This window comes from Populus euphratica, unplaced genomic scaffold, assembly GCF_000495115.2.
Source record: "Populus euphratica unplaced genomic scaffold, PopEup_1.0 scaffold1.1, whole genome shotgun sequence".
NCBI lineage: Eukaryota > Viridiplantae > Streptophyta > Magnoliopsida > Malpighiales > Salicaceae > Populus > Populus euphratica.
In genome coordinates, this window is record NW_011499845.1 from 7,663,878 (window position 1) to 7,691,866 (window position 27,989).

The 27,989-nt window shown below is 37.4% G+C and overlaps 3 protein-coding genes and 1 pseudogene across 6 annotated transcripts; 3 read left to right on the forward strand and 1 right to left on the reverse strand.

Moving 5' to 3' along the window:
- Positions 1–917: 917 nt before the first annotated feature.
- LOC105126521 (putative potassium transporter 12) lies at positions 918–7,753 on the forward strand (annotated as a pseudogene).
- A 1,944-nt stretch (positions 7,754–9,697) lies between these two features.
- On the forward strand, positions 9,698–16,591 carry LOC105126531 (potassium transporter 6). Its single transcript, XM_011027419.1, is given in 9 exon segments — positions 9,698–9,892; positions 9,894–10,026; positions 10,123–10,618; positions 10,723–10,776; positions 11,648–11,908; positions 12,021–12,073; positions 13,967–14,090; positions 14,273–14,527; positions 15,361–16,591. Coding segments are annotated over 9 exon segments (2,463 nt in total). The 5' UTR covers positions 9,698–9,866; the 3' UTR covers positions 16,422–16,591.
- A 734-nt stretch (positions 16,592–17,325) lies between these two features.
- Positions 17,326–27,578, forward strand: LOC105126551 (CAAX amino terminal protease family protein). 3 transcript variants are annotated; one of them, XM_011027467.1, is made up of 10 exons: positions 17,326–17,746; positions 18,046–18,153; positions 18,406–18,488; positions 18,592–18,725; positions 19,089–19,138; positions 19,245–19,337; positions 20,272–20,363; positions 20,589–20,695; positions 20,886–20,930; positions 27,565–27,578. In XM_011027467.1, exons 1-9 carry the CDS (start codon positions 17,436–17,438, stop codon positions 20,925–20,927), a joined length of 1,020 nt encoding a protein of 339 aa, XP_011025769.1. In that variant the 5' UTR covers positions 17,326–17,435; the 3' UTR covers positions 20,928–20,930; positions 27,565–27,578. The 3 variants fall into 3 exon arrangements, with proteins under 3 accessions (XP_011025769.1, XP_011025762.1, XP_011025753.1); XM_011027460.1 differs by lacking the exon at positions 27,565–27,578 and adding an exon at positions 21,122–21,352; XM_011027451.1 differs by lacking the exon at positions 27,565–27,578 and having other exon boundaries at positions 20,886–21,186.
- Positions 22,496–26,280, reverse strand: LOC105126542 (uncharacterized). 2 transcript variants are annotated; one of them, XM_011027441.1, is made up of 8 exons: positions 25,891–26,280; positions 25,732–25,812; positions 25,459–25,635; positions 24,495–24,665; positions 24,123–24,332; positions 23,955–24,043; positions 22,839–23,393; positions 22,496–22,784 (listed from the first exon to the last, which is right to left on the reverse strand). In XM_011027441.1, the coding sequence occupies exons 1-8, from the start codon at positions 25,985–25,987 to the stop codon at positions 22,722–22,724; spliced, it is 1,443 nt and encodes a 480-aa protein (XP_011025743.1). In that variant the 5' UTR covers positions 25,988–26,280; the 3' UTR covers positions 22,496–22,721. The 2 variants fall into 2 exon arrangements, with proteins under 2 accessions (XP_011025743.1, XP_011025734.1); XM_011027432.1 differs by having other exon boundaries at positions 22,496–23,393; positions 25,891–26,279.
- Positions 27,579–27,989: the final 411 nt, after the last annotated feature.

Consider the following 27,989-nt stretch of genomic DNA (forward strand, 5'->3'; position numbering starts at 1 on the left):
GGACGACCCGGCAAAACCCGGTCAAAAACCCGGTTGCAACCCGTTGACTTTTGTTTTTTTTTTTACTAAAACGACGTCGTTTTGAATTTTTTTTAAAATAGTTTTTGACCCGATCAAAACCCGGAACCTGGGCCTTGAACTAGGCCGGCTACCGGGCCGGGTTTAAAAACTATGAAAAACCCTGATACATGATTTTAATTTTTTTTAACTTCTAACTATATATTAGTTATTACACTGTTTATATGAAAATGCAGAGCCCCTTGCCTTGTTTTTTTTCTTTAATGAAATATTTGAGATTATGATAGTGATAATAATTTAAAATATTTTTTGATTAAAAAATATTAAAATAATTTTTTTTTATTTTTTTAAAAATATTTTTAATATCAACAAATCAAAATAATTTAAAAATATAAAAAAATTATTTTAAATAAAAAATTTAAAATTTAAAAAAACATTATTTATATCTCTTTTCCACACACACCCTTACCCTTAGAAAGCAACCAACTCTGTTAGAAAGCACGACTCTCGACTTAGGTCTGGCCTCAAGTTGGAGAGCCTTTTTATTTACGAGCCAGTTCTTCTCTTTGCCTTTCAGCCGCTCAATCTCTTGTGACATTGAGGAGTCAAGTCTGTACAGTCTTAAACACATGGGAAATCCTGAGTGACTTCAGTTTTGCCATCTATAAATAAAAAATATATACAAATCTTAATTTCTATCATGGAACGCATTAAAAAAAACCAACTAAAATGTATATACCAAACTATTTTAAAAGTTTAAAAAATATTAAATCAATATTTTTTTTAATAATTTTAAACCTGTATTCATATTAAAAAAAAAATTAATTTTAATATATATTTTAAAAAAAAGACAACGTGTGTTCGTTACGTTGCGTAGGATGCTTTTCAACTGGCGACGATGTCTGAAAATAACTCAGCTTCTTTCTTTTACTCGTGATTGGTTTATTTTCTTCAGTTCTTTGTCCCTTTCTATTAATGATTATTGTCAGTAGCAATGCAAAATCAGTACTCAACATCACCTAATATTAATGCTACAGCGTACGGTGACTGCTTCAGTCTGTGAGGAACATTAACCACAAAGGGGGTGGTGCCACTGTACGTGAAGACCGAACCGGTAGGTTTTGTTCTTGAAGTGGGTTTGCAGAATATGGAAGGAGATGAGGATCGGATTGAAGAGAGCAGTGCGAGGTTGGTAGGCAGGAGTAATCATAACATTGTTGATGGTGGTAGTGTTGGTGAATCTAGTGGGTGGATGGTAGCGAAGTGGACTCAGAGAGTCGCCTCCTTGGTCTTTGCTTGATGAGAACGATAGCAGACAAGGTTATGGATCCATGAGGAGGAGGCTGGTTAAGAAGCCCAACAAAGTTAACTCTTTTGATGTTGAAGCCATGGAGATTGCTGGTGCTCACCACCACCACTCTAAGGTACTAATAATCATATAATCATCACCATTTACTATTACATTCTTTCTTTCCTTTTGAATTTTACCATGGCTATTATCCATTTCCCTCAGAATGTATCTGTGTTTCCTAGCTCGTGTTGTTATGCTACTGTGTAAATTTGGGAAAAATGCTATAAAATTGACTTTCACGAGAATTTTGTGAGTTGTGACCAATGATGAAGGTAGGGAATCGATAAACTCCACCATTATTATAGTTGCTATTCTGTGCAATGATTCCACCTATTGCTTTACGTTTTGGAGTAAGCTGGGCATGTGAACGGTTTTTATCAGTGGCCATTGTGGGGAGGAGCATTCAGTGTTGGCTGGTTGACCCAAAATTTGACATGGTTTGATTCTTCGGAACTAACATTTGGTTGGGGGGGGGGGGGGTTAGGAATTCTATAAACAGCACCTTTCCTCTAGCCGTGATTAGAATCCATGAAAAGAGAGCGCAGCAGAAAAGCAGCTGAAAAGTTAGGAGTTCATATCAGTCCCAACTTTAACTGCTAGGCATTCAAAAAGATTTTGTCTGCTTCATCTGCCAATCTTACTCACTTTGACAAGCAGCAAAAGTGGTTTGCTAGAATGAAATAAAAAATTCATGAGTCAATGAGATCTGATTTTTTCTATTACTAAACCATTACTTTACTATATTAGGACCTTGCAGTTTGGCAAACTCTTGCAATGGCTTTTCAGACACTTGGTGTGGTATATGGTGACCTGGGCACAAGCCCTCTCTATGTCTTTACTGATGTTTTCAGCAAGGTGCCCATCAAGTCAGAAGTTGATATCTTGGGAGCATTGTCACTAGTTATTTACACGATTTCTCTCATTCCATTAGCAAAATATGTTTTTGTAGTGCTCAAAGCAAATGATAATGGGGAAGGTAATGGATATCTTTTCAAATTGATTACTTCTCATCTTGCTTTATTGCTTCTCATGGACTATATATTGTTTAATACATCGATAACTCTGATTGTAGGAGGAACATTTGCTCCCTACTCACTGATCTGCAGATATGCAAAGGTTAATATGCTGCCAAATCGACAGCCAGCTGATGAAAATATTTCAAGTTTTAAGCTCAAATTGCCCACTCCGGAACCGGAGAGGACTTTAAAGATAAAAGAAACTTTAGAGAAAAGATCATCCTTGAAAACACTGCTTTTGCTTTTGGTTCTGACAGGAACTTCCATGGTCATAGGAGATGGTATTCTTACCCCCGCAATGTCAGGTACATGGATGTGTTGTGTCATTGACTAGTAGCTAGGTGCTATATAAACGTAGTCCGTGTTTGAGAATTTTCTGCTCACATCATATGGTCTTACAACTGGTGGATTTCTATCTTCCATTCACCATGTAGAACTGGAGATTATTCAATAGTGAAGGTGCAACTCAGTCACCAGCAATAGATTTTTTTAAGCAGTAGACGATTCCATGAGGTTTTTCTCGGGGAACGCCAGCAAAATTCAAAGTTAGTGACCTCCTAGAAAGTAAGCTCCTGATTGTCAAAATAATAAAAAAATAAAATAAAATAAAAACAGAGAACAATATTTACATGCTACATTAACTGTGGGAGTTAAAGGATTTATCGTCTTTTAAGAACTAGGCTTAACAAAGTGATTCTTGATCGAAAGAAAGATTTAGGGAGAGAGGAATTGAGAGAGAGAGAGAGAGAAAAGGGATTCTGCAGAATTTCTACAAAATAGACTTTACTGATTTCATTCTTATTCTTTTTAGGAATTCTACAACGACATTTATAGAGGTGTTGATCTCTTGTGCTAACTAATATTTACTTGCGAACCATTAACAATCCTTATCCAACTAATAAAGCATGGTGTCATTCTTCAACTAAGGAACACATGGTGTTGCAACATCATCAAAGTTCAATTCGATGAATTTATGTGAAGAACCAGCTACAGTCACCTATTGGATAAATCATGAGTGCTGATTCATTGAAATCAAACCCTATAGGGTATAGATATTTTCGTTTGGCTTGCTTGTCAGTCAGATAGGTGAAGAGTGCTTGCAACTTCCAAAAAGGCAGAAGTTTTCCTTAGAAGGGGAATTATTTTCACTTGAAACATCATCTTGATCATTCTCTCCATATAAATATTTTGCTGTTGATTTCCCTTTAACCTTAATTTAGAATTGTGTATTTGGAAATGTGTTCCTGATGCGTTTGCAAAAGCACTTTCAGAATGAAAAAAGCATCAATTCAATGCTTTCTCGGTCCAAAAGCACTTTGAAATGCACTAACAAACCAGTGGACAAGGCATTTTGAACTTGTTCGTTGGTTCTTTGTTTCAATAATTATGGTGGAATGTTCTATCAAACTATATCAACCTGTAGCCATTTCAGTGTTATTTTTATTTTATTTGTGAAATAGAATCGATTTCAATTGCCTGGAATGACACTAATTCACTATTATGGCATCTGCCATGCAGTGATGTCGGCTGTGAGCGGTCTGCAAGGTGAAATATCCTGGTTTGGTACAAGTAAGATTTTTTTTATTCTTTTTTTTTCAACTTCTCTAGATGCATGTGTGGTCTACTTTACTGTTTGGTGTCAGGAAAGAACAGAAGATGTTATATGGGGTTAAATACCCTTGTGTGGTGTGCTTAAAGTTCTACTTTACCTCCCTTTTTCTTTTCACAATGTAATGTTATTGTAGTCAGAGAGATCCTCATGTGTCTGTGAAATCGAGGCATAGATTGTGGGATGCTTGTTTTGTTCAGGCCAGAATGCACGAAAGGATAACAAGTTTTATACAAACCTGATGCTATTGCAGTGGATCCATGTTAGTAGGAAACTTATTTTATCATGAATTCATTACTCACTGGGTTAAAATATGTAGCATTCATTCAATTTGTATTACAAGACAGATAGATACACACAACGCAATTCTGGGCAACTTCCGCATTCTTTTCTCTGGCTAATGTAGATGAAACAACTAATGAATGTTGTGATCAAAATCACTATAGTCTCACTGGTTTTGTCTATAGATGCTGTGGTTGTTGTCTCAATCATAATCCTTGTCGGGCTGTTCAGCATACAGCAGTTTGGAACAGGGAAGGTGGGTTTCCTGTTTGCTCCGGTACTTGGTCTGTGGTTCTTTTCTCTGGGTTCCATTGGGATTTACAATCTAGTGAAGCATGATATCAGAGTCCTCAAAGCACTCAATCCAGCCTACATCTATTTCTTCTTCAAGAAAAACAGTAGTGCTGCTTGGTCAGCTCTTGGTGGTTGCGTTCTGTGCATTACAGGTACATACTGCCCTAAACTGTGAGCTCTACTGGTGGATTACTACATTGATTTGGATATTCTACTCTGTCCTCAACTTCCCGAGTCATATCAGATGCTACTGGGACCTGGAGACATCTTCCCTAGTAAGAGTAGATGTAACTCATCTTTGCTCATTGTTTTAAAAACTTGCTACCCACATTAGAAGGTTAGGAACTCTAAATCCATACGACTTTAGCTAGTAAGGTGTCCGCTGAATTTTTCCGGTATAAAGATCACTCTACCATTCTTGTGTATAAATGTTTCATGACTGATAAAATTCTTCTTGCATATCAACCATACCTGTTGATCTCCTATTGTGAAAGTTCCTCTTAAAGCCTTCTTTTGGGGACACAGATACGTAACAGTCAGTATTCAATGAATAAGCCGAGACAGCTATTGTTATTAAGTCTGTTCTGGGTAGAGACATTTGGGCAATCCAGTTCGTTTGATTATAATTTGAACTGTCTACATTGCCTTCTTTTACAGTAGAATCTCTTGATCTTTTGCTTGCTTGCCTCTCTTATACTTCTTGTAACACATTGTTATAGTCCTGTCTAAATGTAACACATTGTTTCTTTACACCGATATGCTGGTTGCATAAATTAGATTTTTGCTTTTGTCTGTTCTGCTATATTGATTATTGCAAATTAGGTGTTGGACACAGCGGCTATAAAGGCTGATTGGTGAATCAGCCTCGCTTCAATGTGAAAAGTGACAACCTACCTTTTCGTATTATCATCTTTGAGTTTGTCAAATAGCATTGTAAAAAAGATACACATGTTTTATGCCACACCATGTCTGCATGTCGTTTCAGGAGCTGAAGCCATGTTCGCTGACTTAGGGCATTTTTCCATAGAATCCACGTAGGTTTCTTTCTGCTTCCCTGAATTTTGTATCTTTCTCGAAGATTCACTGTATATATTTCACCTAATTACCCTTTACTACTTGCACAGATTGCCTTTACTTGTGTAGTGTTTCCCTGTCTTCTCCTGGCTTACATGGGTCAGGCTTCATACTTGATGAAATATCCCGCTTCAGCAAGCAGAATATTCTACGATTCTGTTCCAGGTGATTTTTTCCCCTAGTATGATCACTAATATTAATTCATTTCCCTTCTAAATTATCTCAAGTCAAAATGTCCGAATGTTAAGTGCAAAATCTGACACAGTTCCTGAATCTCATGAATAACAGAGAGCCTGTTCTGGCCAGTCTTTGTCATTGCCACACTCGCTGCCATGATTGCCAGCCAAGCAATGATATCTGCTACATTTTCGTGTGTTAAGCAAGCAATGTCTCTCGGATGCTTCCCAAGGTTGAAGATAGTTCACACCCCAAGGAAGCTGATGGGCCAAATTTATATCCCTGTAATCAATTATTTTCTAATGATAATGTGCATTGTTGTGGTTTCAATCTTCCGAAGAACAACAGATATTGCCAATGCATATGGTAAGTATCTTCCTGCTTTTTCATCTCCATAGCGTTCTTTTTTCTGCATTGAAAAAATATCATTTGAAATTTTCTGGAATAGTAATACCTGCTGGTATTTAATAATTTCCAGTTGGAAATCTATTGCATTCCAATATAGCTCGACAAGTCATTTTGATCTTGTCCCCTGTGTATCTAACGATTTTTCTTGAAGGAGGGGCTGGGCTAATGCTTGTTAGTTGTTTCTACGCCTACAGTTGTAGGTTTGCTAATGGAACTCGTGTTGTTCTTGCAGGCATAGCTGAAGTTGGTGTGATGATTGTGAGCACCACGCTGGTGACACTTGTGATGCTTCTAATTTGGCAGACCAACTTTTTTCTGGCTCTGTGTTTCCTGTTAGTGTTTGGGTCTGTAGAGCTTGTTTACTTGTCTGTAGTTTTATCAAAAATCAAAGAGGGAGGTTGGCTTCCGCTTGTTTTCGCTACGCTCTTTCTATGTGTGATGTACACTTCGAATTATGGGAGCTTGTTGAAGTACCAGAGTGAGGTGAGAGAGAAGATTTCCATGGATTTTATGCTTGAACATGGCTCCACCCTTGGAACTGTAAGAGTTCCAGGAATCGGACTGCTGTACAATGAGCTTGCCCAAGGCATTCCCTCAATTTTTGGGCAGTTCCTGCTTACCCTTCCAGCAATCCACTCTTCTATAGTATTTGTTTGAATCAAGTATGTTCCCGTGCCAGTGGTCCCTCAAGAGAAAGGTTTCTTTTCCGTAGAGTTTGTCCGAAGGACTACCATATATTCCAATGTGTTGCCCGATACGGTTCCAAAGATGTCAGGAAGGTAGATCACCATGTGTTTGAGCAACTTTTAGTTGAAAGCCTTGAGAAGTTCTTGAGGAGAGAGGCTCAAGATCTTGCCATGGAGAGCAATTTGAACGAGCACTCTGATGATGGTGTTTCCGAGAGGTCAAGGGATTCTGGAGCTGCAGGTGGTGATGGGACAGAGGAACTTAGGGTTCCTTTAATGCATGATCATAGATTGAAAGACCCGGGAACTTCTATTCCCGAAGACACTTCATCCTCATTGCCCGCACGTGTAATGTCCTTGGATGTAGACCCGGGTCTGGAGTATGAGCTTTCAGCTCTTCGAGAAGCAATGGATTCGGGATTTACTTATTTATTGGCTCACGGGGACGCGAGGGCAAAGAAAAACTCCCTTTTCTTCAAGAAACTGGTTATTAACTACTTCTATGCGCTGTTGAGGAATAATTGTAGAGCTGGTGCTGCTAATATGAGTGTACCCCACATGAATATCATGCAAGTGGCGATGACATATATGGTCTGATTCGTTTTTATCATTTAAGACTGTCATGGATTTTAGTCTCTCCATTTGAAGCTTTAAATAAAACTCTGGGGAAAATAATAATAGAACTGCAGTTGCATCTGTGCGACTGTGTGCATTGTAGCGTTTCATGTAGAATCCTTGATGAATTTGCCTTTTGATTCATGCCCTGTAGGAGCCTTTCAGTGTCTATCCAAGAGTAGGAGTTGAACCTATGAACTGGTATGCCATGAGCTTTCCTCTTGCCACCTTACCTACACCCTCCCTTCACTTCCGTGGTATGAAACAATGTTTGACTTTTGATGCTACATATCTCTTCTATCAACGTCAGACCTTACGCTTAAGAGCTGCTTTTCATTTCTTTTCCTCTGCTTTTCTTTATCGGCATCCTTTCCGCTTTAACTTTTATCCTTGTAACATTTCTGGACTGGAATCAAAACTTGTGGTGAGAAAAATGGTTAGGTGCCTGGGTCAATTTTTTCCTGTCTGGGCCAAAAGGGCAAAGGCATAAAGACAAAAAACAATCTCACTTGCTTGTCCTCAATGTTTTGGAGCATCAGCGTCTAAAAGTCATATCATTTGCTGTAGGATGCGAATGCTTAGAAATGTCCTCATCATTGAAGTCTTCTGACACGCCCCCAGAAAACAAATTTAATAGCAATCGAAGCGGTGGGTGTATCGCCATCAATTTGCACACAATCTTTTGTTTTCTTTTTGTAGTGATTACGTTATATATCATTTAATACCTTGCAAAATGAAAACTTGAAAACTATCTAATGCGGTCCAAAATTGTCCTGTACTAATTTTTGGAAGCTAACATTAAACAACGAGCTTACTTTCTCTTTTAAATAAATAATTCGTCTTCTTTTGGTCTCCAAGTGAGAAAACAATAATGTATCAAGCCCTTATATTTGTCTAAAATATTTCCAAGAAATTATACTCCATTATTCGAAGGGCTGCTGTGCACTAATATGCTGTCGAGGTTGCTCAGAGTTCAGAAGGCCGTGAAATAACATTAAAAGAACAGTAGCGCTTCACACATGATTACACTGTAAGAGGTCCTTAATTACGAAATCTATTTGTGTTATTTAGCGAGGGTGCCTCATTTATCCGTAATGATTCGATCATCTGACCAGATATTTTCCAACGACTAACTCAACGGAAAATTTGTAGTGCTTTCTGCCTTCCTTTCCCTCTTTTTTTGAAGCCAGATGATTGGGAAAATCATTAACTGCACTTCAGCGATGAGTTTTCAAAAGCCAAATGGTTTCTCATAGGTCCTCCTTCAATCAACATTTTGAGTCAACCACGCTTCATCATATGTGATGGTGTTATTTTTGACATGGCTACGACTTCTTTTTCTATTAAAAACCATTTGGTTTTTCATAAAAATAACAGGGAAAATGCTCTTTATAAAGCGAAGGGGACTCATAAATATATTGTTTTTAAAAAAATGATATTAAAAAATCTAAATCCTAAACCATACCGAGTTCATAAAGATATTAACAAAAACAATCCTAATTGAATGTGAAGACATCTGCCTAACATGGTTGATTTTTCTTCACCAGCTGTCTGTTGAATTAAAAAAAAATTAAGAAAATAATTTATTTCAGCATGTTTCATGTCACACGCTAGCTCCAGCACAAGTTACATCACAAGCAAGGCAAGAGGAGATGGAAAGGATAGCAGCCATGATCGGAGTTCTCAGTCAAAGGATGCCAAAGGCGGCATCATGCGGGCTCAATTGGAGAGCACGTTGGGACTTCACCACCTGTCCTTCTATCTTGTCATAAATCATTTTAGAGTTTTCAATACAGGATTTATAAATAAAATAGGCAAATTATTACTTGGTCTCTTGATTTTGAACATGTTTATAACTTAGTCCTTCGTATTTAAAAAAGCACAACTTGGTCCCTTACCTTAGCTCTTTATTTTCTCTAAGCCCCCACGATGCTGGTTTGCTCTAAGAAAATAGACAGCAAAAGAATAAAGAGACTACTAAGCTATAGTTACTATAAAAATACAGGGACTAAATAAAAAAGTAATTTACCGTAGAGACACGTGGACTTTGGAAACAAAAAAAAAAAATTTGCACCCGTCACCACCTGATTTTTTTTTTTTTTAGAGGAGTGAAACCATTACCTAATTTCTGTCTCTCTCAAAACTCTGTCTGTCTTGAAAGAACGCACGCAACGTAACACTTTGATTTTAGCTTTACTTGTTTTTTCTACTTTGTCGAGTTCTGTCTGTAGTCGTGGTTGTTCACCTGCTGTCGACATTCAGCACTAGAGCTCTGCTCAACTAATTAAATTAAAACGGAATTAGACCCATGTATCTATCCATCTTTATCCCCATCAATGCATGCTTGTGATTTAAAAAAAAAAGAGTAGTACTCCTCCATTTCTATTAGTTTTGCCAAAATGGGTCATCGTCAAATGGAATATTTCAACCTCTGAGAGCTCCCCTCCCAGTCCCATCATGGATCTGGAAACTGGGATTTCTCAAAACCATGTTAAGGTAAGTTCCTTTTTAAGTATTATTAACCTTTGTTGCTGAAGAAGAATCATATAAATATATATGTTTTTCTTTTTCCTTTTGTGGGGTGTGTTTCAGAGAGAATCATGGAAGACAGTATTAACTTTGGCATATCAAAGTCTAGGAGTTGTGTATGGAGATTTAAGTACTTCGCCGCTGTATGTGTACAAGAGCACGTTTGCTGAAGATATTCAACATTCTGAGACAAATGAAGAGATTTATGGTGTCCTGTCTTTTGTTTTTTGGACTCTCACTTTGATCCCTTTGTTAAAATACGTGTTTATAGTGCTAAAAGCTGATGATAATGGCGAAGGAGGTACTTTTGCTCTCTACTCCTTGCTCTGTCGGCATGCCCGAGTCAACTCACTCCCCAATTGCCAGGTGGCTGATGAAGAGCTTTACGAGTACAAGAAGGATGCTGCAGCTACTTGTTTGGCACCAAAAACTACTTTTGGTTCAAGATTGAAATCTACTCTTGAGAAACACAGGGTTTTGCAGAGGTTCTTACTTTTGCTGGCTTTGATTGGGACTTGTATGGTCATTGGTGATGGTGTCCTAACCCCTGCTCTTTCTGGTAATCATCACTTATTAGATCTGTTCCAGCTTGTAAATGTTTTATTTTTGCTTTTTAGGCTCTAATTGAATTACTTGTGCGATCATCGGGTACGATATATACAGTTTTCTCCGCGGTTTCTGGCCTTGAGCTTTCCATGTCTAGAGAGCATCACAAATGTAAGATACCTGCCGCTTCTTTTCTCGTTTTCTGTTTCGGAATTCCAATGTGCCTTTTCGATTTATACAACTCCATTATCTGTAGTATATTAATTATGGCCGACTGGCTTTAGGGCTAAGGTTATTGCTTTTGCTTTCTCTGCGTGTTTCTTCTAGAAATTTCTTTCCATTCGAATAGCATTTGGTTGGAATTTAATCCCATGGCAAGCAATTCAAAGCTCATAACGTGTCCTGCTGTCTTGACAATTTTCATTATGCTTTAGAACTTCTGGAACTTGCTTATATTCATGTCTGGTATGCATCTTGTTTTTCAAAAAGAACTGTATTATGGAGCTCGTGATGCTACTTTCTCAATTATGCAACATTGTGGCCAATTTGCATGCTAAACTAGCATTTTTCGGGTACAACTCTAGATTAGATACTCAAAAAGAAGTGATGTGAAATGATGTGCTTGATTTGAAAATTTTCTTCAGTTTAGATGCTCAGAAAAAAATAATGATGTTGAAATATTCAAATTGTAACTGCGAAAAGTAAAAAGTACCAAAAATGTGATTATCCTATAGAAAATGACTACCATAATTTCCAAGTTTGAAAAGTTGTCCCTTTCATTTTTAAACACCTGTGACAAGATGGATGTTATATTTCAATAATCTTTTGGTTGGGGGGTGGCAGGGGTTTGCTTCCATGTGATGAACAGAAACAATGGAATTGAGTCCAAATTTATGCTTCATTATACTTAGTTACTCCCATTTTAGTGCATGAGGCTGCTTCTTTTTTGTATTCATATTGCTATTATCATTGGTGGCATGGCATACTGTAAATTTCATGCCTTACTGTGGCATTGCCTGCTGAAAAATCAATAATTTTGCAGATGTGGAAGTTCCAGTTGCATGCATCATACTCATTGGCTTGTTTGCCCTTCAGCATTATGGCACCCACAGGATTGGATTCTTGTTTGCACCGGTGGTTCTAATGTGGCTTCTGTGCATCAGTGCCATTGGGATCTATAATATCATACACTGGAATCCTCATGTTTATCAAGCTCTGTCACCTTATTACATGTACAAGTTTTTGAGGAAAACTCAACGAGGAGGTTGGATGTCCTTGGGCGGGATTTTGTTGTGTATAACAGGTGATTATTGGATTAACTGTTTCTTTTAGGCCATATACAAGCAAAGAGTTAGCATCTTTTGCTAACCAACCTCTTATTCTCTCGTTCTTGTTTATTCTTTTTCAAAAAACAGGCTCAGAAGCTATGTTCGCTGATCTTGGACACTTTTCTCAATTGTCAATCCAGGTATATATACTTTAAAAACTCTGTTCTACTTAAATTAGGTTTTCTGTACTCAATTAAGTTGGCGTGCCTGTCACAATAATAGTTGGTAGATGTGCTACTTTTATGTTTGTATCAGTCACTGTTATAGAGCAGCGTGTTGATTAATGTGTTTTGAGCTTTGTGAGTTCATATTATGATACCTTTCAAGGCTTCTGATCCTGCAAGTACCAATTCGTAGCATCCCTCTAGGTTTATGAGATTTTGGATGTTCAAGACCTGATGGTCGTGTCCTTTTCTCTTTAATGTATGTCTGCATATGTTATGGATTACTTTCAAACAGCTTTTGCTGCTTCTTTAACAGAAAATGAATCTTTCATCGGATGCAATCTTAATATCATAGTGTATGCCAATTTTTCTTCGTAGTATTTTTCATTTACTTCTTGAAATGTTTCCTGGAAGACTAAATTGTTCCCATGTTGACCCAGCCAAGAAAAGGTGCCTATTTTGATTTGACATTCAATTCTATATATTTTGGTATTCCTCAGACATGGGATATTTAGGAATGCATCTTATTTAGGGATCCTATACTATTTAGGAATTGAGGTTATTTAAGAACTAGAATATTAATAGTATTTTGTATTTTTTTTTCCTTTTTTCTTCTCTTATTTGAATTTCAATTTGCTATTTAGCTTAGAACAATTAAGGCTTTTTAAGTGCCTATAGAAGGGGTTCTGTGTAATTGAAAGGCCTTTGATGATGTAATCATGAATATTTTGGTTTGGTTTGGGACTGTGGCCTAGAGTACTCTTCTTCTATTCTTTTCTCCATATGCTATTTTCTTCTTCTTTATTTCTTTCTTGCTATAGTAACCTTGTTGACTATTAAGCTACAGTAAAAATCCTAATTTCCCTCTAAATCCTGAATCTTCTGTCCCAGCTATCACGAGACACCTGCAGGACACGTCTTACATTGTCCTACACCAGTTTGCTATCAAAGCTAAAGTAATTTATTCTGTGTCTTCTTATCCAAGTTTCTTTCTTGGGTACCATCTTCCAAGTTATCATTATGGTTATATATGCCCAACTCTCCTAAAAGTTTCAGACATTTCAAGAAGAATTTGAAGTTGTAAAAGACAACGTTAAAACAATGAAATCAGTGAGATAATAAAATTGGCAAAGCTGGATGAGATAAAGCAGCATTCTGCAAGCTCTTGGCTGCAACTGTTGGCGATTATCCAGGGCTGGAAACGTCTAAAGTTGGCGCAAATTCTACATGAATGCAACCAGCTAGTGGTTTTACTCTACCTTCTTCATTGCCCATGAAAATAACATTGTTTTGCCTCATTTACAGGTGTTGCAAACTGAATTTTATGTTTTTATGTCATATTTATTTTTGAACAATTAGGGCTTTTGGTGCCCATGGAAGGAACACCTATTCTTTGTAATTGCAAGTGACTACTGGAATTATGAGTATTTTAGTTTAGTTTGGGGTTGCAATCCAGAGTATTCTTTTTTCTCTTTTCTAGAAGCTCTTTCTTCTTCTTCTCTTCCTCCTAAATTCTTCCTGCAAAGGTTCTTATCATATCCATAATGACATTTCCAGTTTCTTCTAAACATTTTTCGAATATACTTTATTTCGCACACGCCAAACTCTAGCAATCATGTATGACACCATAATAATTTTCCCTACTCATACTGTTTTGGTAAGATACATAAGAGTATTTTTCTTCCATAATGTCAGGAGAAGCGCTCATAGTCTTGGCACCCAGCATAGCATATCAACTTAAAAACTATTCCCGTTCAAAATATAATATGGAAATAAATTATTGTAAAAGTAAAATAATCTATTTAAGGTTAAATGACATGAGATTTCATTATTCCATGCCTTATTCTAAAAGTCATTCATTTCTTGCAGATAGCTTTCACCTCCTTGGTTTATCCATCCTTGATTCTTGCATATATGGGACAAGCTGCTTACCTATCTCAACATCATGCCACTGATAGTGATTACAGCATTGGATTTTACGTATCTGTTCCGGGTAGGTGCCTTTAAGATGTCTTCATGAAGGTTATTATTAAGAAGTTTTCTGAATCAATTTTCTAAATAATATCAAGTGGCCATTTTTTTTTTTTTTGGAAATTGTTTTGGGACTAATAGCATCATTCTTTGAATATTATGCAAGTTTTGACTGACCAGAAGTATTCAACATTATTGTTCCAGGTAAATTACGATGGCCAGTTTTAGTTATAGCCATCCTTGCTGCAGTAGTTGGAAGCCAAGCCATCATCACTGGAACATTCTCAATCATCAAACAGTGCTCTGCTCTGAGCTGCTTCCCTAGAGTCAAAATAGTTCACACATCATCCAAAATCCATGGTCAGATCTACATCCCAGAGATAAACTGGACTTTGATGCTGCTGTGCTTGGCTGTTACTGTTGGTTTCAGGGACACAAAACGTATGGGTAATGCCTCAGGTATGACTCTTTGCAGTGTTGAACTCTAGTGTATGATCTCTTGCTATGCATAGAAATCTAACGTGTGTTTTACTTGTTCGTTAAATATCTATTGTGCCGTGAGTACCTTAGGTTCTAGCCTCAGCATGAAGGACGTTATTCAAAAAATTATAAATGGATATCATAGGTACTTGGTTGCTCAGTACCATTCAACACAAGGCTTTTTCCATGAGATTGTCCTGATGAACACAGCCATCTCTCTCTATAAATTCTGATTATTTCTTTTATATGATAATTTACAAGTAATATCAACTGAGTGAATTGGATTTTCCAAATCTAAGTACACAAGTTATTAATGATTAGACTATCCACCAGCTAATTCATGGTACTTGTAATTTGTGCTAAGAATGCTGCATTGAGCAGGAAGCCCCTTATCTTACATTTAAGCATGCCAAAGATCATTAAACTCTAGCATCATAATGATAGGGCCATTACATGAAAGTCAACAGACTATTCTGTTTGCACAAGGAGCTATTCAAGTGTATGTATGCAGATGCATGGTTGGTGCAGTACTGTAACGAGCATTTGCTGAGAAAGAGAAGCTGGATTTATCTATATGGACTTCAAGTAAAAAAATTTAATGAAACCTTAATGTCATTAGAAAGAACTTGCCTAGATTTAGTTTGGTAAAATGGTAGAACTTGGGGTATCATGCAAATAAATTCCAAGATGTGGATTCACTGTTACTTGGTTGTTATGAAATCTCTCATAATGCATCTTGAGAAATAAGTGTGCTTGAAAGCGTTGACTGAAATTTCATTACTGCTTCTAACACCTTGCTTATTTTGGAACAGGTTTGGCGGTTATAACTGTCATGCTGGTTACTACCTGCCTGATGTCTCTAGTTATCGTCTTATGCTGGCACAAGAGTGTCTTCTTTGCAATATGTTTTGTGTGCTTTTTTGGCACAATTGAAGCTCTTTACTTCTCAGCTTCCCTAATAAAGTTCTTGGAAGGAGCCTGGGTTCCTGTTGCCCTCTCATTCATCTTCCTGATCGTTATGTGTGTGTGGCACTATGGCACACTCAAAACATACGAATTTGATGTCCAAAACAAGGTCTCCATTAATTGGCTGCTTAGCTTGGGTCCTAGCCTTGGTATTGTGCGTGTCCGAGGAATTGGCCTCATACACACGGAGCTAGTTTCTGGAATCCCGGCAATCTTCTCCCACTTTGTTACCAACCTTCCAGCATTCCACCAAGTCCTAGTCTTTCTCTGCATCAAATCTGTCCCTGTTCCACATGTTAGAGCCAAGGAACGGTTTCTAATAGGGTACATTGGCCCAAGAGAATACAGGTTGTATAGGTGCATCGTGCGATATGGATACCGTGATGTTCACAAGGATGACATGGAGTTTGAGAAGGATCTTATATGCAGCATAGCAGAGTTTATACGCTCAGGGAATCATGATCCCAATGGCGCGAAGGATGACTTGGAGAGTGAAGATGACAAAATGACAGTAGTTGGAACATGCTGTACTCATACAGATGGAATCCAATTGAGGGAGGATGATGTTGACAACATAGAGTCAGCTGGCACCTCAGAGTTGAGGGAGATACGGTCGCCACCTGTGATTCAACCTAGGAAAAGAGTAAGGTTTAGAGTACCAGACAGCCCAAAGATCAACAGAGGTGCCAGGGAGGAGTTGCAGGAACTTATGGAAGCTAGAGAAGCTGGGATTGCTTACATACTGGGGCATTCCTATGTGAGGGCAAAACAAGGATCTAGCATGCTGAAGAAGCTTGTAATAAATTATGGGTACGGGTTTTTGAGGCGAAACAGCAGGGCACCTGCCTCTACACTAAGTGCACCTCATGCATCTACTCTGCAGGTGGGGATGGTATACCATGTTTAACTCTTTTTGTTATACGTACAGGATATAGACTGGTCATGTACATTTTGTAGTAGATCATATAAAAAGAAAAAAAACTCAAATACATTTTTTTTAACAATGTGGTTGATGATGAAGCTCTTGCTCGTGAGCAGTTTAGCACCAATCAGTTTTCTAATCAAGGACAGTTGACCCTGCTCGAGTCTGTCAAAATAATGGGTTTCCGAATCACTGACAGTGGCTGAAATGCTGCTGTACTTTTTGGGATTAAAGCTTAATTATTCTCATGCATAATATTTAAATAAAATTATCGCGTTGCCCACACTTTGCTTTAAAAAAGAAAAAAAAAATCAATCTTATACCTTAGTAGTGAAATTATATCCTCCAATGATTTATTTTATTTTTACATTTTAAAGGTATTTTTTTAAAAATAATTTTTTATTTATTTTTTTCAAATTAATTATTTTTTGTTATTTTCATATTATTTTTATGTACTAATATTAAAAAATATTGTTTTAATGTATTTACAATTAAAAAAAATTTAAAATAATTATTACCATACTTTCACATATTCCAAAATAAATTTTTTTAAAAAAAGCCAACATAAATATAAAAAACCAAGAATAAGATGCAGATGAACATAGGCTACAGCAGTGGGGAGTATTTTTTTATAATAATAGCCATTTTAATAGACATTTTAAATCTTAACTTAACCTGATCCGATTTTTTACTGGTATTTAGGATTGTATTGATAATTATTTTTAAAAATGTTTTTTATTTAAAAATATATTAAAATAATATACTTTTATTTTTAAAAAATTATTTTTTTGTATTAATATATTAAAATCATTCTGTAACGCAATTCCAAACAGAGACCAGTAGAAGCCACTTATTTTTGAAATAAATAAAACAAAATTTAAGACACTGACAAAGTTTAAACAGGACTGATGATACCATCATATCATCTTATCCTCCTGCACTGGAGTCAAAAGGCGGGGGTATCGTGTGTCCGCTCCAGTCTCTTGTGAAAACAAAACAATGGTTTTTTATTCTTCTACTACAATAGTCCCATCATCATTATCATGCCTTGCTCAATCTTCACTCTACTGTCTATCGGATTTCCCAATTCTAGTCAAACGGACCGGTTCTTCCCTTCTTTCCTGCAGACAGAAAGTAGTTCTGCTGAGGCCAAAGCGACGTCAGTTAGCTTCTTCAATTTATGCTGGAAAGGAATCCAAAGCCAAAGTTGAAGCGCACGACAAGGGATTGGAATGGCCAATAATTAAGCGATGGGACGTGCCTTGGCCATGGCAAACGATTTCCTTAACTTCACTTGCCTGTGGAATAAGGTTTCTCTTACTTTTTACTATTTATTTTTTTTTTTTTTTTTTTTTTTTGTTTACGTGGGGGGGGCCAGCTTGCGCGCAGCACGACTAATCCCCACGGCCCACTGAATATCCTGCAAACCCAGTAGGCATGTAAGGCACCGCGGGGGTGACAGGCGTGCACGCTAGGGCTCGAACCCAGGTGCAGTGAAAAGAGACAAGCCCCTTCCACCGCTAGGCCAAGCCCTAGTTTGCTACTTTTTACTATTATTACTTTCATCTGTGCAGTTTTTTGTTTTTAGCTTCTGATTTTCGGCAGGCAGCTTTATTCTGACAGGTTTGGTTGAGGCAACGGCCATACCATATTTAGGAATTAAGATTGAAGAGCTAAGTTTAGACGAGAAAGCGGAGATACTGCTTTTGGACCAAAGGTATACTAATTTGATTTTAATCTCTTGGTTTTTGTGACTAAGTTCATCTCTCTGGTCTTTTCCTGTAAGTGGTTGGCTATCCAATTCTTTCTGGTGGCTTAGGAATAAGGATGTAGCATGCCCCCTTTAACCATCACCTCACCAATTCCAAATTTATAATATTGAATATTGATCGCTTGTAATAAACAACATAAAAATGTCCACTACATTTGTTAATTTGTTTTGGCTTTTTTCTTATTATTTTTTTGGTAGCATTGCAACTGCCGTTGTGCTTGGAGTACTTTATGGAATCCTCAACACTTTCCAACCTCTTCCTGAAGATGTGTTTCGCTATGGTACTGATCAATCTTTTACCATGATAACTTGCTTTCTGTTTTTAATTTCTATCTGGGTTTTGGGTTTTCTTCTTTAGTTTAATATCGGGCACTTTGGTGTCAGATTTAAAGGAACCTTTCAATCTAGAAAAAGGGTGGCTCTTATGGGCGGGTATTGGTCTTGCTAGTGCTCTGCTTGCTGTTGCTTTGACCGGAGTTGCTGTGTCTACTTTCAGTGGTGAGACCCCACCGAGAGAGGTCAGGATTAGTTTTTTAGCTTCAATTTGGTGGAGTGAATTGCTAACTTATGCATAGCTTTAGATAGGCCTTTCTTACCATGAATGACTATAAAACGATGTCATACAGATACATCACGCCTCATAAATGGACTCACCGTGTATCTATATGACTGTGTAATCAGTGGTAATTCTGAAAGAAACGGCTCTGATTGTTTCATGCATGATGTTTCTGACTAAAAGAACTAAAGTTAAATGGCCAGGTTTAATGTGCTTAACTTGAATGAAAGAAGTGACTTGGTTGATTTTCCGTTTGGCATATGGTAATGAACATCTAAGCGTTTGTATGTTTTCTTCTATATTAATTTATATGACATGGTTGCAGACTGATGCTCTTGTTCGACTTCTTCCATTGATTGGATCTTCCAGTATCAGGTATATAGATAACAGATTGTATGCAATTCTATATGGTTTGATTGTGAACCTGCCTGACTGGTAAGGAAGCTTATCTTTATAGTGTGTGCTCTTGCTATCTCTGCAGCACCGCTTGCTTGATTGGCATCACTGGTGTCCTTGCTCCAGTTTTGGAGGAGAATGTCTTTCGAGGATTTTTCATGGTGTCTCTGACAAAGTGGTATTATTCTTTTTTCTGATTTCAGAAAATAAGCTGTCCTCTTTCCCTTTTGATAAAGGAACTTGTGCTTATATCAATCACCTTCAGTTGAGAGTTCAAACCAAGTTGCTCAGCTCAGGAGATAAAACTGTGTCCTGCATAACATTATGCATTTAAGTTTGAGAATTCAACCAAAAGCAGTGTACACTGATAGAAGTTAATAGCTAGTTGGAGAGAAAATACAGGAAGTGATTCAGATGTCTGCTACCTATCAGTTGGAGAACAAGCAATATTGTTAAATAGCCTAATGTTTAGACAGGTCTCAAATTCTCAAAGCTGTAGCATGTTACATGCCATGTGCTTATAAAAAGGGGGGTGGGGTTAAGATAAATAGCTTGCAAGACTATGAAATCAGAAATGATAATATTTTAAAAAGAATGGATCTGCAATAGCCACTAGTTGAGGAGCAGATGAGATTAAGTCAGCTGATTTTTTCTACTGCTCTTTGCAAATTTTGTTGGTCCTCGTATGATACGTTGTCAGTCAAAATATTTAGACTACTTTTACTGAAGTTTGATAACTGCTCTGGTGACAAGTCTGATGAAGTCCTTGTTGAGGGTGAATAGCATAGCCAAATACAACATTGGTCAAGATTGAGTGGCCCATTACCGGTTGGAACAGGCTGGCTCAGATTTGTCCAATTTTAGGATCAGTTGACCAAATTGGAATCACTGGAACAAGTCAGTTATTTTACACAAGCACAAGGGGGAAATGTGGTTAATTCTTATTATATCCTTCTATTTCCATGTAATCAAAATGTGCTTGGACATTTGATCTACAAATTGTGTAATTTGTATTTTTGCATCAAGGATGATTGAGCCATTTGGATTTGACTGTCTTCTTTTTTGCATTGGTGATTTATTTTCCAAGTTCTATTTCTTTACTTTTTCTGCAGGGTACCTACACCAGTTTCTGTCCTAATTAGTGCGGCTGTATTCGCATTAGCACATTTAACTCCAGGAGAGTTTCCCCAGCTATTTGTGTTAGGTAAGAGGTGTAGATTGGTGACTAGATCAAAAGTTTTTGTGTACCTTCTCTGAAGGAAATGCCCATTCCATTATGAAGCTTTCTTTTTTGAGGTTGATGGTTTGAACTTTCTTGATAACATTTTGATCTTCAGTTATTTGATAATGAACGAACTGGATTTTGTATAGATAAATTCAAAACATGTACTTTTTTGAAGAAAACAAATCAACTCATTCATCTCTGTAGGGACTGCGCTTGGATTTTCATATGCTCAAACTCGCAACCTTCTAACACCAATCACAATTCATGCTTTCTGGAACTCGGGAGTAGTCCTCATTCTCACCTTGCTTCAGGTATATTGCTTGCTTTCTGATGGTTACTATTAAGCTTCATGAGAACTCAAATTTAGCTTTCTACAGTTTGGACTCTGAGGGCGGTCAAAAAAGGGGTTTGCTTGGAGTGATAAATATTTGCCCTTTTAAATTGTTGAATGAAGAAATAAATCTAATAAAGCTAACACCGTTTCTGGTTGTTTCTATCCAGCTCCAAGGATATGATATCAAGGAATTGTTGCAGGCAACCTGATAGGTATAAAATTTATTCATCTACTATTCAGCTTTTGCTGGCAAGACCTGTTCCCTTGTGTACCATTTCCATATAGATTTTCATGTTCTTATGCAAGACAGTTCGAATAACAGATGGAAAATGATAGATGTTTGAAGTTGATTTGTTAGTCTTAGCTATCAGATCGAGAGAACATGATCTTAACTTTTCTGCAGGATTTTGCAACCTAATTTGAGCATCGTCATCGCTGTCTGTTTTCGATGGATTTTTGCCTAGATCAACACCTGTGGTCTTCTGTGCGTTGTCTGCAGTCATAGTTGTTTTAACTTAGATGTGTTATTCTACAAAGAGCCACAAAATGTTCATGGAATTTCAAGGTGTTAATTACCGATCACCATACACGAATAATCACATTCGCGCGCAACCTGAAAATGGCAATTTCTTCCGATTCAAGCATTGCCAAAATTAGCATTTCCCTGGCCCGGAGAGAGGTGTGAACACACCTTTTTGAAGCGACGAGTAGAAAGTCACTTCTGTTAAAAAACCTTGCAGGCCTGAGCAATTACTGGATGATGTATCGTGCCCCTTCGACAACCTCGTAGGACCAAATCCGCGATGTCACAGGTCCCACGAATAGAGGCACGGAGTTGTTGATCCCTCGCCTTTTTCCCTACGTGGTGACTTCCAGGCCATTCACATCCCAATAGGTGGCTAAAAATGACCGTTCTGTCCTCTACTTTCTTTATCTAGTCATATCGAACCCTAATTGACCCCTCTACTACTAATTTGTGGAAATTTAAAGCCTCCATCAATCTCCTTGAAAAAAGAACGTGACGATGCGTTTGATCAATCAGCTGCCAATTGGAGAACGATGCGTGTACATGAATAGCTGCCGAAAGTAGAAATTGATAACCCAAGATAATTAGTTATTGTACACTTAGGTTATCAAAGCACACAAGGCTTTCCAAAAATAAACTTTCTAAAGAATACATTATAAAAAAGAATGGATAATAAAAAACCCTGGCCGACTCTAGAAATTTCGAAATCCGAGTTTCTTCTTCGTCTATTTTAGCTACAGAACAGGAGATGCTGGGCCATGGACAGTCTATTTTAGATACAGAACAGGAGATGCTGGGCCATGGACATGAAGCTGGAGGATTTGGTGTCTAATTGGCTAACAAAAATCGAAACAAATGCTATAAGATCAAAACGTGAAATGACAGCGAGAGTTATTTTGATTCCAACAGTATGTTGGCAAATCAAGGCTTGGTCTACCGGTAGAAGGTGCTTGTTTCTTTCACTGCACCTGGATTCGAGCCCTGGCGTGCACACCTGTCACCCCTGTGGTGCCTTACATGCCTACTGGGTTTGCAGGATATTCAGTGGGCCGTGAAAATTAGTCGTGGTGTGCACAAGCTGACCCGGACACCCCACGTAAATCAAAAAAAAAAAAAAACGTGAAATGAAAGCGAGAGTTATTTTGATTCCAACAGTATGCAACATCAAAGCATGCCTCGTTGATATGTAATCACGGCTGCTGGGCTGCATAACTCTTCAAAGGCCCTCACCAAATCTATGGCAACCACGCATTTGACACAGAGAATCAAAGACAAGCATTTTCATAATTTATCAAAACACCAGGTAATACAACAGGCCTCTAATATTTTTACCAGACCGATTAAACCCTAAAAAGCACTGAGCAGCTCCCAAAAATACTTCATTCTTGAGAATAAATCCCGACACCATGTATATCCTGAAGCACTCGTATCAAGATGGAATTAGTTTATAGCTCCAAAATCTCAGGAGGTCACATACTTAATACCCCTTAGCATAGTGGAGAGAATTGGCTCGGGAACCAATGTTGTGGTGGTAGTGTTTTGGATCTCCATAATCAACGGGCTTTGTCACCATTGTTTCATACTTCCCATCCTGCTCTTGGACTGCCCCAAATACAATCTCATTGGTTTTCTCATAGCTTTGCTCGTAGTAAGTATGTGGTGTAGAGGATTGATACCGATGATGATGCTGCTGCTGCTGCTGCTGCTGCCGTAAATCACCATCCCACCCACTATAGATGGAACGACCTTGCCGCCATTGATGCATCTTCTCCGTATCCTTCGACATGAATGGGTAGGTTTTCCTTGGTGTTGGGGTTCTGGATTCAATTGAAGGAGGCTCGTCTTCATCTGGTATCACAAAGCTGTCTTGTACAGGCCAAGAAGACGATTGCTTCTGATGCTGATACAGCTGCTGCTGCTGCTGGTAGTTTTGATATTGATAGCTTACTGGCTTCTTCCTAAAACTGGGGACTATACCTCCGAAAATTTCCATAACCGAAACCCCAGTGTTGATGAAAAGCTTGCCAAGTGATCCAAATAGGCCTTCTTCATGCTTCTCCTGTTCATCTTCGGTAGGGATTAAAGGTGGCCTGATTGATTTGATAGACTTCTGGTAAGGAGTTCCTGTAGTGCTCATTTTCATTGCAACCTGATCAGGAGCACAACAAAGGAGGTTAAACAATTTCTGTCCATTGTGCACAAGAAGATGCTAACCAGGATATGAGAAATGTGACTGAACTACTTTCAGACAAGAGATGGCATTGCCATTTTGGCACAGAATAACATGAATGAAATAGGATTGCATGGCTAACCTCACTGAAGTGATTTCCAAAAAGAAAATTACTTTTAAATTTCATTTAAGTAGATTTATTTCCTCCTGGCAATGCCATGAAGCGTAATTCTGCAAAGGCTTATCTGGTCTAGCCATCCACTCACCAAAAAGAGGGAAAAACTATTAAAAAGTTAACTAAGCAAATAAAATAAATGAAAGGGAAAAAAACCAACAAAACAAAGCAACAGACGAAGTTAACAAAACAAATAAAATAAATGAAAGAGGAAAAAAGAACAAAACAATAGACAAGTTTGGATGACTCCATGTAGAATAGTCTGTTCAATGGTTCATTATAAGGTATCCCTTTAATTATTCTATGGACTAAGGATGCAAGAAATGACAATTTATTTATTTATTGAAAAATAAGTCAATACTTACATTCTGAGGAGAAACAATCATTCCCACCCTACGTTGCAGCAGTGCTAGCATGTAACCAAAGAAGCCAGCTGCTACTAGCACTGCAATTCCTGCAAAGAAGGAAGATCACATAAACATCAAAGCATGTTAACAAATAAGAGAAGATAAAATTCGGATGGATCAGTTTACCAAGAGGAAAACCACTTCCATATTGATAAGCACAGTCATCAAAATGCAGCTGGATCTCTCTGATGGCTTGGTTTCCTCTGTCTATAACAAGTAGGGAGCAACTGCTTCCAATGTAAAGCACGTCAAAATCATTAGAAAACTTCGCATCTTCACTTGCCCCATCAACATGGCTCCCTCGGCCCCATTTCCCTCCAGCAATTGTTGTAACCCCTGCATGAAGTTTTTTCAACCATATCAGCTACTAGCATCAACAGCCACCATCAGTAACAACCTAATATTGATAGTAGTAATTATCGAGATCTACAGTGAAGCTGAGAGAAATTTAAGGTTGCCTTTAAACCCCCTCCCAAACAAAAAACTGATAGCATCTACCTGCATCACTTATCTTCCTGATTGCCATATTCATGGTGTCTGCAACATAAATGTTTCCTCTGTCATCTACAGTAAGCCCTTTTGGGTGGTTCATCTTTGCTTCTCTTAACTTCCCATCCACGTGTCCAGAGTATCCTTCATGGGATCCAGCAACCAGCTTAGGTCTGCTGTCTGCAGTTTTCCGGTAATTTCCATTAAAAAATCCAAAAAGAAGAGCATGGAAAGTGCCAAGAAACTTCATCCCTATCAAACTAGTTATTAAAAGTTGGGGTTCCGTAAGTAAAATGTCTTCAAACATACAAAAGATGCATATCGGATATAGGCACAAGCTCGACTGAATGGAATTCTCACATTAGGCACATAGGTACAAGTCATGCAGATGTACATCAGATAAAGAATCGGCTTGCAGGTGTGAGATATGATATCAGCTCTAAGTTATCGCACCTGGTTTAGGGTCAAGGATACGTAGCAAATGGTTAGGAATGAATGCAACACCATGAAAAGTGAAAATAAGAAAACGTATTTCTTTGTAAATTGCAGCATGCTTAAAGTAGCAATCCATCGCTGTGCACAGTGAAGGGAAGAGGAAAATTTCCTCATAAATGAGTTTGTGCTGGCATCTCTTTCTGGACCTTTTTTTCCCCACTAAAATTGGCATAGCATTTTTCTTTTTAAGATGAAATTGATATAGCATTTGACATTCTGAGAAAACAATGGATGCGACAAATTGAACAAGCAGGTTAGCTGCATCTTAAATACAAAACTACTAAATCATGGCCTCGAAGATTTTTTTTAGATTCAATACAAAGTTCAATGGAAAAAAGAATGGAGTTCTGAGAAATTAGCCGAATTGTCAAAATAAATAACGCTCAAAACAACTTCATAAAAAAAAAAAAAGGAAAGTGATTCATCGAGACAAGAGCATTCAACCAATATCTCAAGACATCACAAACAACCCACTTACAGAGAGACAAGGAAGCAGATATCCTGTAAATGTTACTGTTAGCAGAATCCAAAATCAGAAGCTCTCCGCTGGGCAACACCTGCACGGAGTAAGGCTCGATCCCAAGCTTGCTGCCATCAAACACAGTCTCCACAGTATACCCACTCTCAAACTTCATCATTGGACGACCAGAGATCACTAGCCACGAAAATTTGATAAGCCAGGAACCAGCAAACAAACAGAACATAACAGAACAAAAGGAGAAAAGGTGGTACTAGAATCAGAGATCCAAACCTGTTTTGGTGGTGGCCTTCAGAGACCACAACCACTTCATGAGAGCAGACACGACATTTGAGAAAAGCCCACCAACAATCTCTACGAGAATAGAGAAATTTAGCTAAAATTTTCAAGACAACAAGCAAAAAACAGATGAAACAAAAGCAGCTCACTCACTTGCTGGTGAAGTAGTAGTAGGAACTGAAGTGACACCTCCAAAAAACAAGAGCATAATAAAACACGAAACCAGCACATTCTTCCCCATTTCACTCATTGCTTCTATATTCAATGCGAACTTGAAGATTCAAGCTCTGTGCATTGCAAGAAACCCTAGTTCATCTCTGGGTTATTGTTAAGCAGGAGGTGGGGGTTTTTTTAACGTTTCTATGAGAAAATAAAAGGAGAAAGGAGCTCCAGAGAAGGGAGGATATGAAAGGTAAAAGGCGACTAAGAAAAGGACGATTAAAAAAGAGATGGAAAAAGCGAGGTCACTGGCTTTGCGCCAGTTGGCGCTGGGGTGCTGTGCTCCTGCTCTCTGAGAGACATTATTTTGAGCTAGAGACGAGCTAGAAAATCATATTTGATTGTTAAGGAGAAATGAGCTTGGTAATCCCTGTGCTATTTTATTCTTGCTAACTGGTCCCTCTTCATGTAATATTTTTAATTCAACCCCTGTACTGTTCTTCTATCTGCCAATATGATCCTTTTGTCCGTCATCTCCTTAAACATTGTTAATGTGGGCCGTTGATGTTAAATATAATACTTTTTGTTACTTCAGAAATATTAATAAAAAATAATTTCTTACTTCAAATTAGAAAATGATTTTTTTTTCTAGCTAATTTACGTGTTCTATGGCTAGAAGGCATGAGTTATTTTTGTTTCTCTAATTTTTATATAAATATAATATTTTTAGTTTACTTGTTTAAAAAAGAATGGGGTCAAATTAAAGGATCATCCAAAGCCAGTGCAAGGGCAACATTGAGAAAATTATAGGATGGGTATCATATTAACAGTATTGAATAATACAGGGACCACGAGCTCATTGCTCCTGAATAAATGCCTTGGAAAATCCTCTCCTTCTCTTTTTCTTTCCTATCTCCGTCTGAATGATCGTCCGACCCCATCCTCTTGCAACGTCACATTTATTCCATGTTTATTTAGGGACCCATGTGGGGTCACATAACATTCTTTCACCGCCTCAGAAAAAAATAAAATAAAATAAAATAAAATTCGTTCATCGCCTCTTTTTTCCTTCCGACCAGGTCCCCGTTGCTCGCTCAATTTCGGAACACGGGAGATGAGGATTTTTATTGGGATATCTCGGTTCATCATTCCTTACCTGGGAGCAGTAGAAAGCATAGATAATTTGAGATATTATTTTTTTTTATCAATCTTTGCATAAGTCTTTTTTTTTTAATTTCTCTATGAAACTATCTAAATGACCAATTTTTTAAAAAATTAATTAAAACTCTAAATGATCAAATTTTTTTAAAAAAAAAGCAACAGTTGAACAGTGACTGATTTTGAATGGAATCGAATAATTGTTGGATAAAATTTAATCTAAGCAATCACACTCCTTCGATGCATGACTGCTATTAATATTATTTTTTTAGAGCTATTAAATTTTTAAAAAATCCAAAAATCTTGCCACTGTTGTATCAACACCCCTATACTACAGTGATGGCTGTCTCCCTGTTATATTCATGTCATCCTCGTGGTTTTCAAACTCGTTTAAAAAAAAACATTTCTCTCTGTAAATTTTTTTTTTCCCGTTAATTTATCGCCTTCTCCTAAAATTAAAGAATCGTCAATGAAAAGAGATGAATGGATGATAGACTTGGTAATCAGGAGATATCTTATCCTTGTCTAGTGAACTGTGGAGGGGATGAGGCTGAGTGGTAGGTGATCAGATAGATGGCCGTGTTTTGTTGCGGGATATATATATTTTTTTTTGCAGTTTTAAAAAATATGTTTAAATGTTATTATTGGATTTTAAAAATAATAAACTTATGACTTGAGGTTATAAAAAAATTAAAAAAATAATAATTATTACTTTTTTACAATAAAAATTAAATTAAATTAAATTAAATTAATTAAAAAAATATTAGAAAAATAAAATACCAATAAAACAACATAAAATTGTTAAAACTTGCTAGCAGAACCAAACAGATAATTATTATTTGATAAGTGACCCGTATTATGCTAATGAATTATATTTTTTTTATTATTGAAAAGATATTGAAAAGATGGATTTTTTTTTTAAGAAAACAAAGTCT

Coding starts and splice junctions, on each gene's coding strand:
- LOC105126551 (XM_011027467.1), top strand. CDS start 17,436: ATGGTTTTTTATTCTTCTACTACAATAGTCCCATCATCATTATCATGC. Junction 19,139..19,244: donor ATTGGATCTTCCAGTATCAG/GTATATAGATAA, acceptor CTATCTCTGCAG/CACCGCTTGCTTGATTGGCA. Junction 20,696..20,885: donor TCATTCTCACCTTGCTTCAG/GTATATTGCTTG, acceptor GTTTCTATCCAG/CTCCAAGGATATGATATCAA.
- LOC105126542 (XM_011027432.1), bottom strand. CDS start 25,987: ATGAGTGAAATGGGGAAGAATGTGCTGGTTTCGTGTTTTATTATGCTC. Junction 25,636..25,731: donor GAAGGCCACCACCAAAACAG/GTTTGGATCTCT, acceptor TTTCGTGGCTAG/TGATCTCTGGTCGTCCAATG. Junction 23,394..23,954: donor TGATTGTTTCTCCTCAGAAT/GTAAGTATTGAC, acceptor GCTCCTGATCAG/GTTGCAATGAAAATGAGCAC.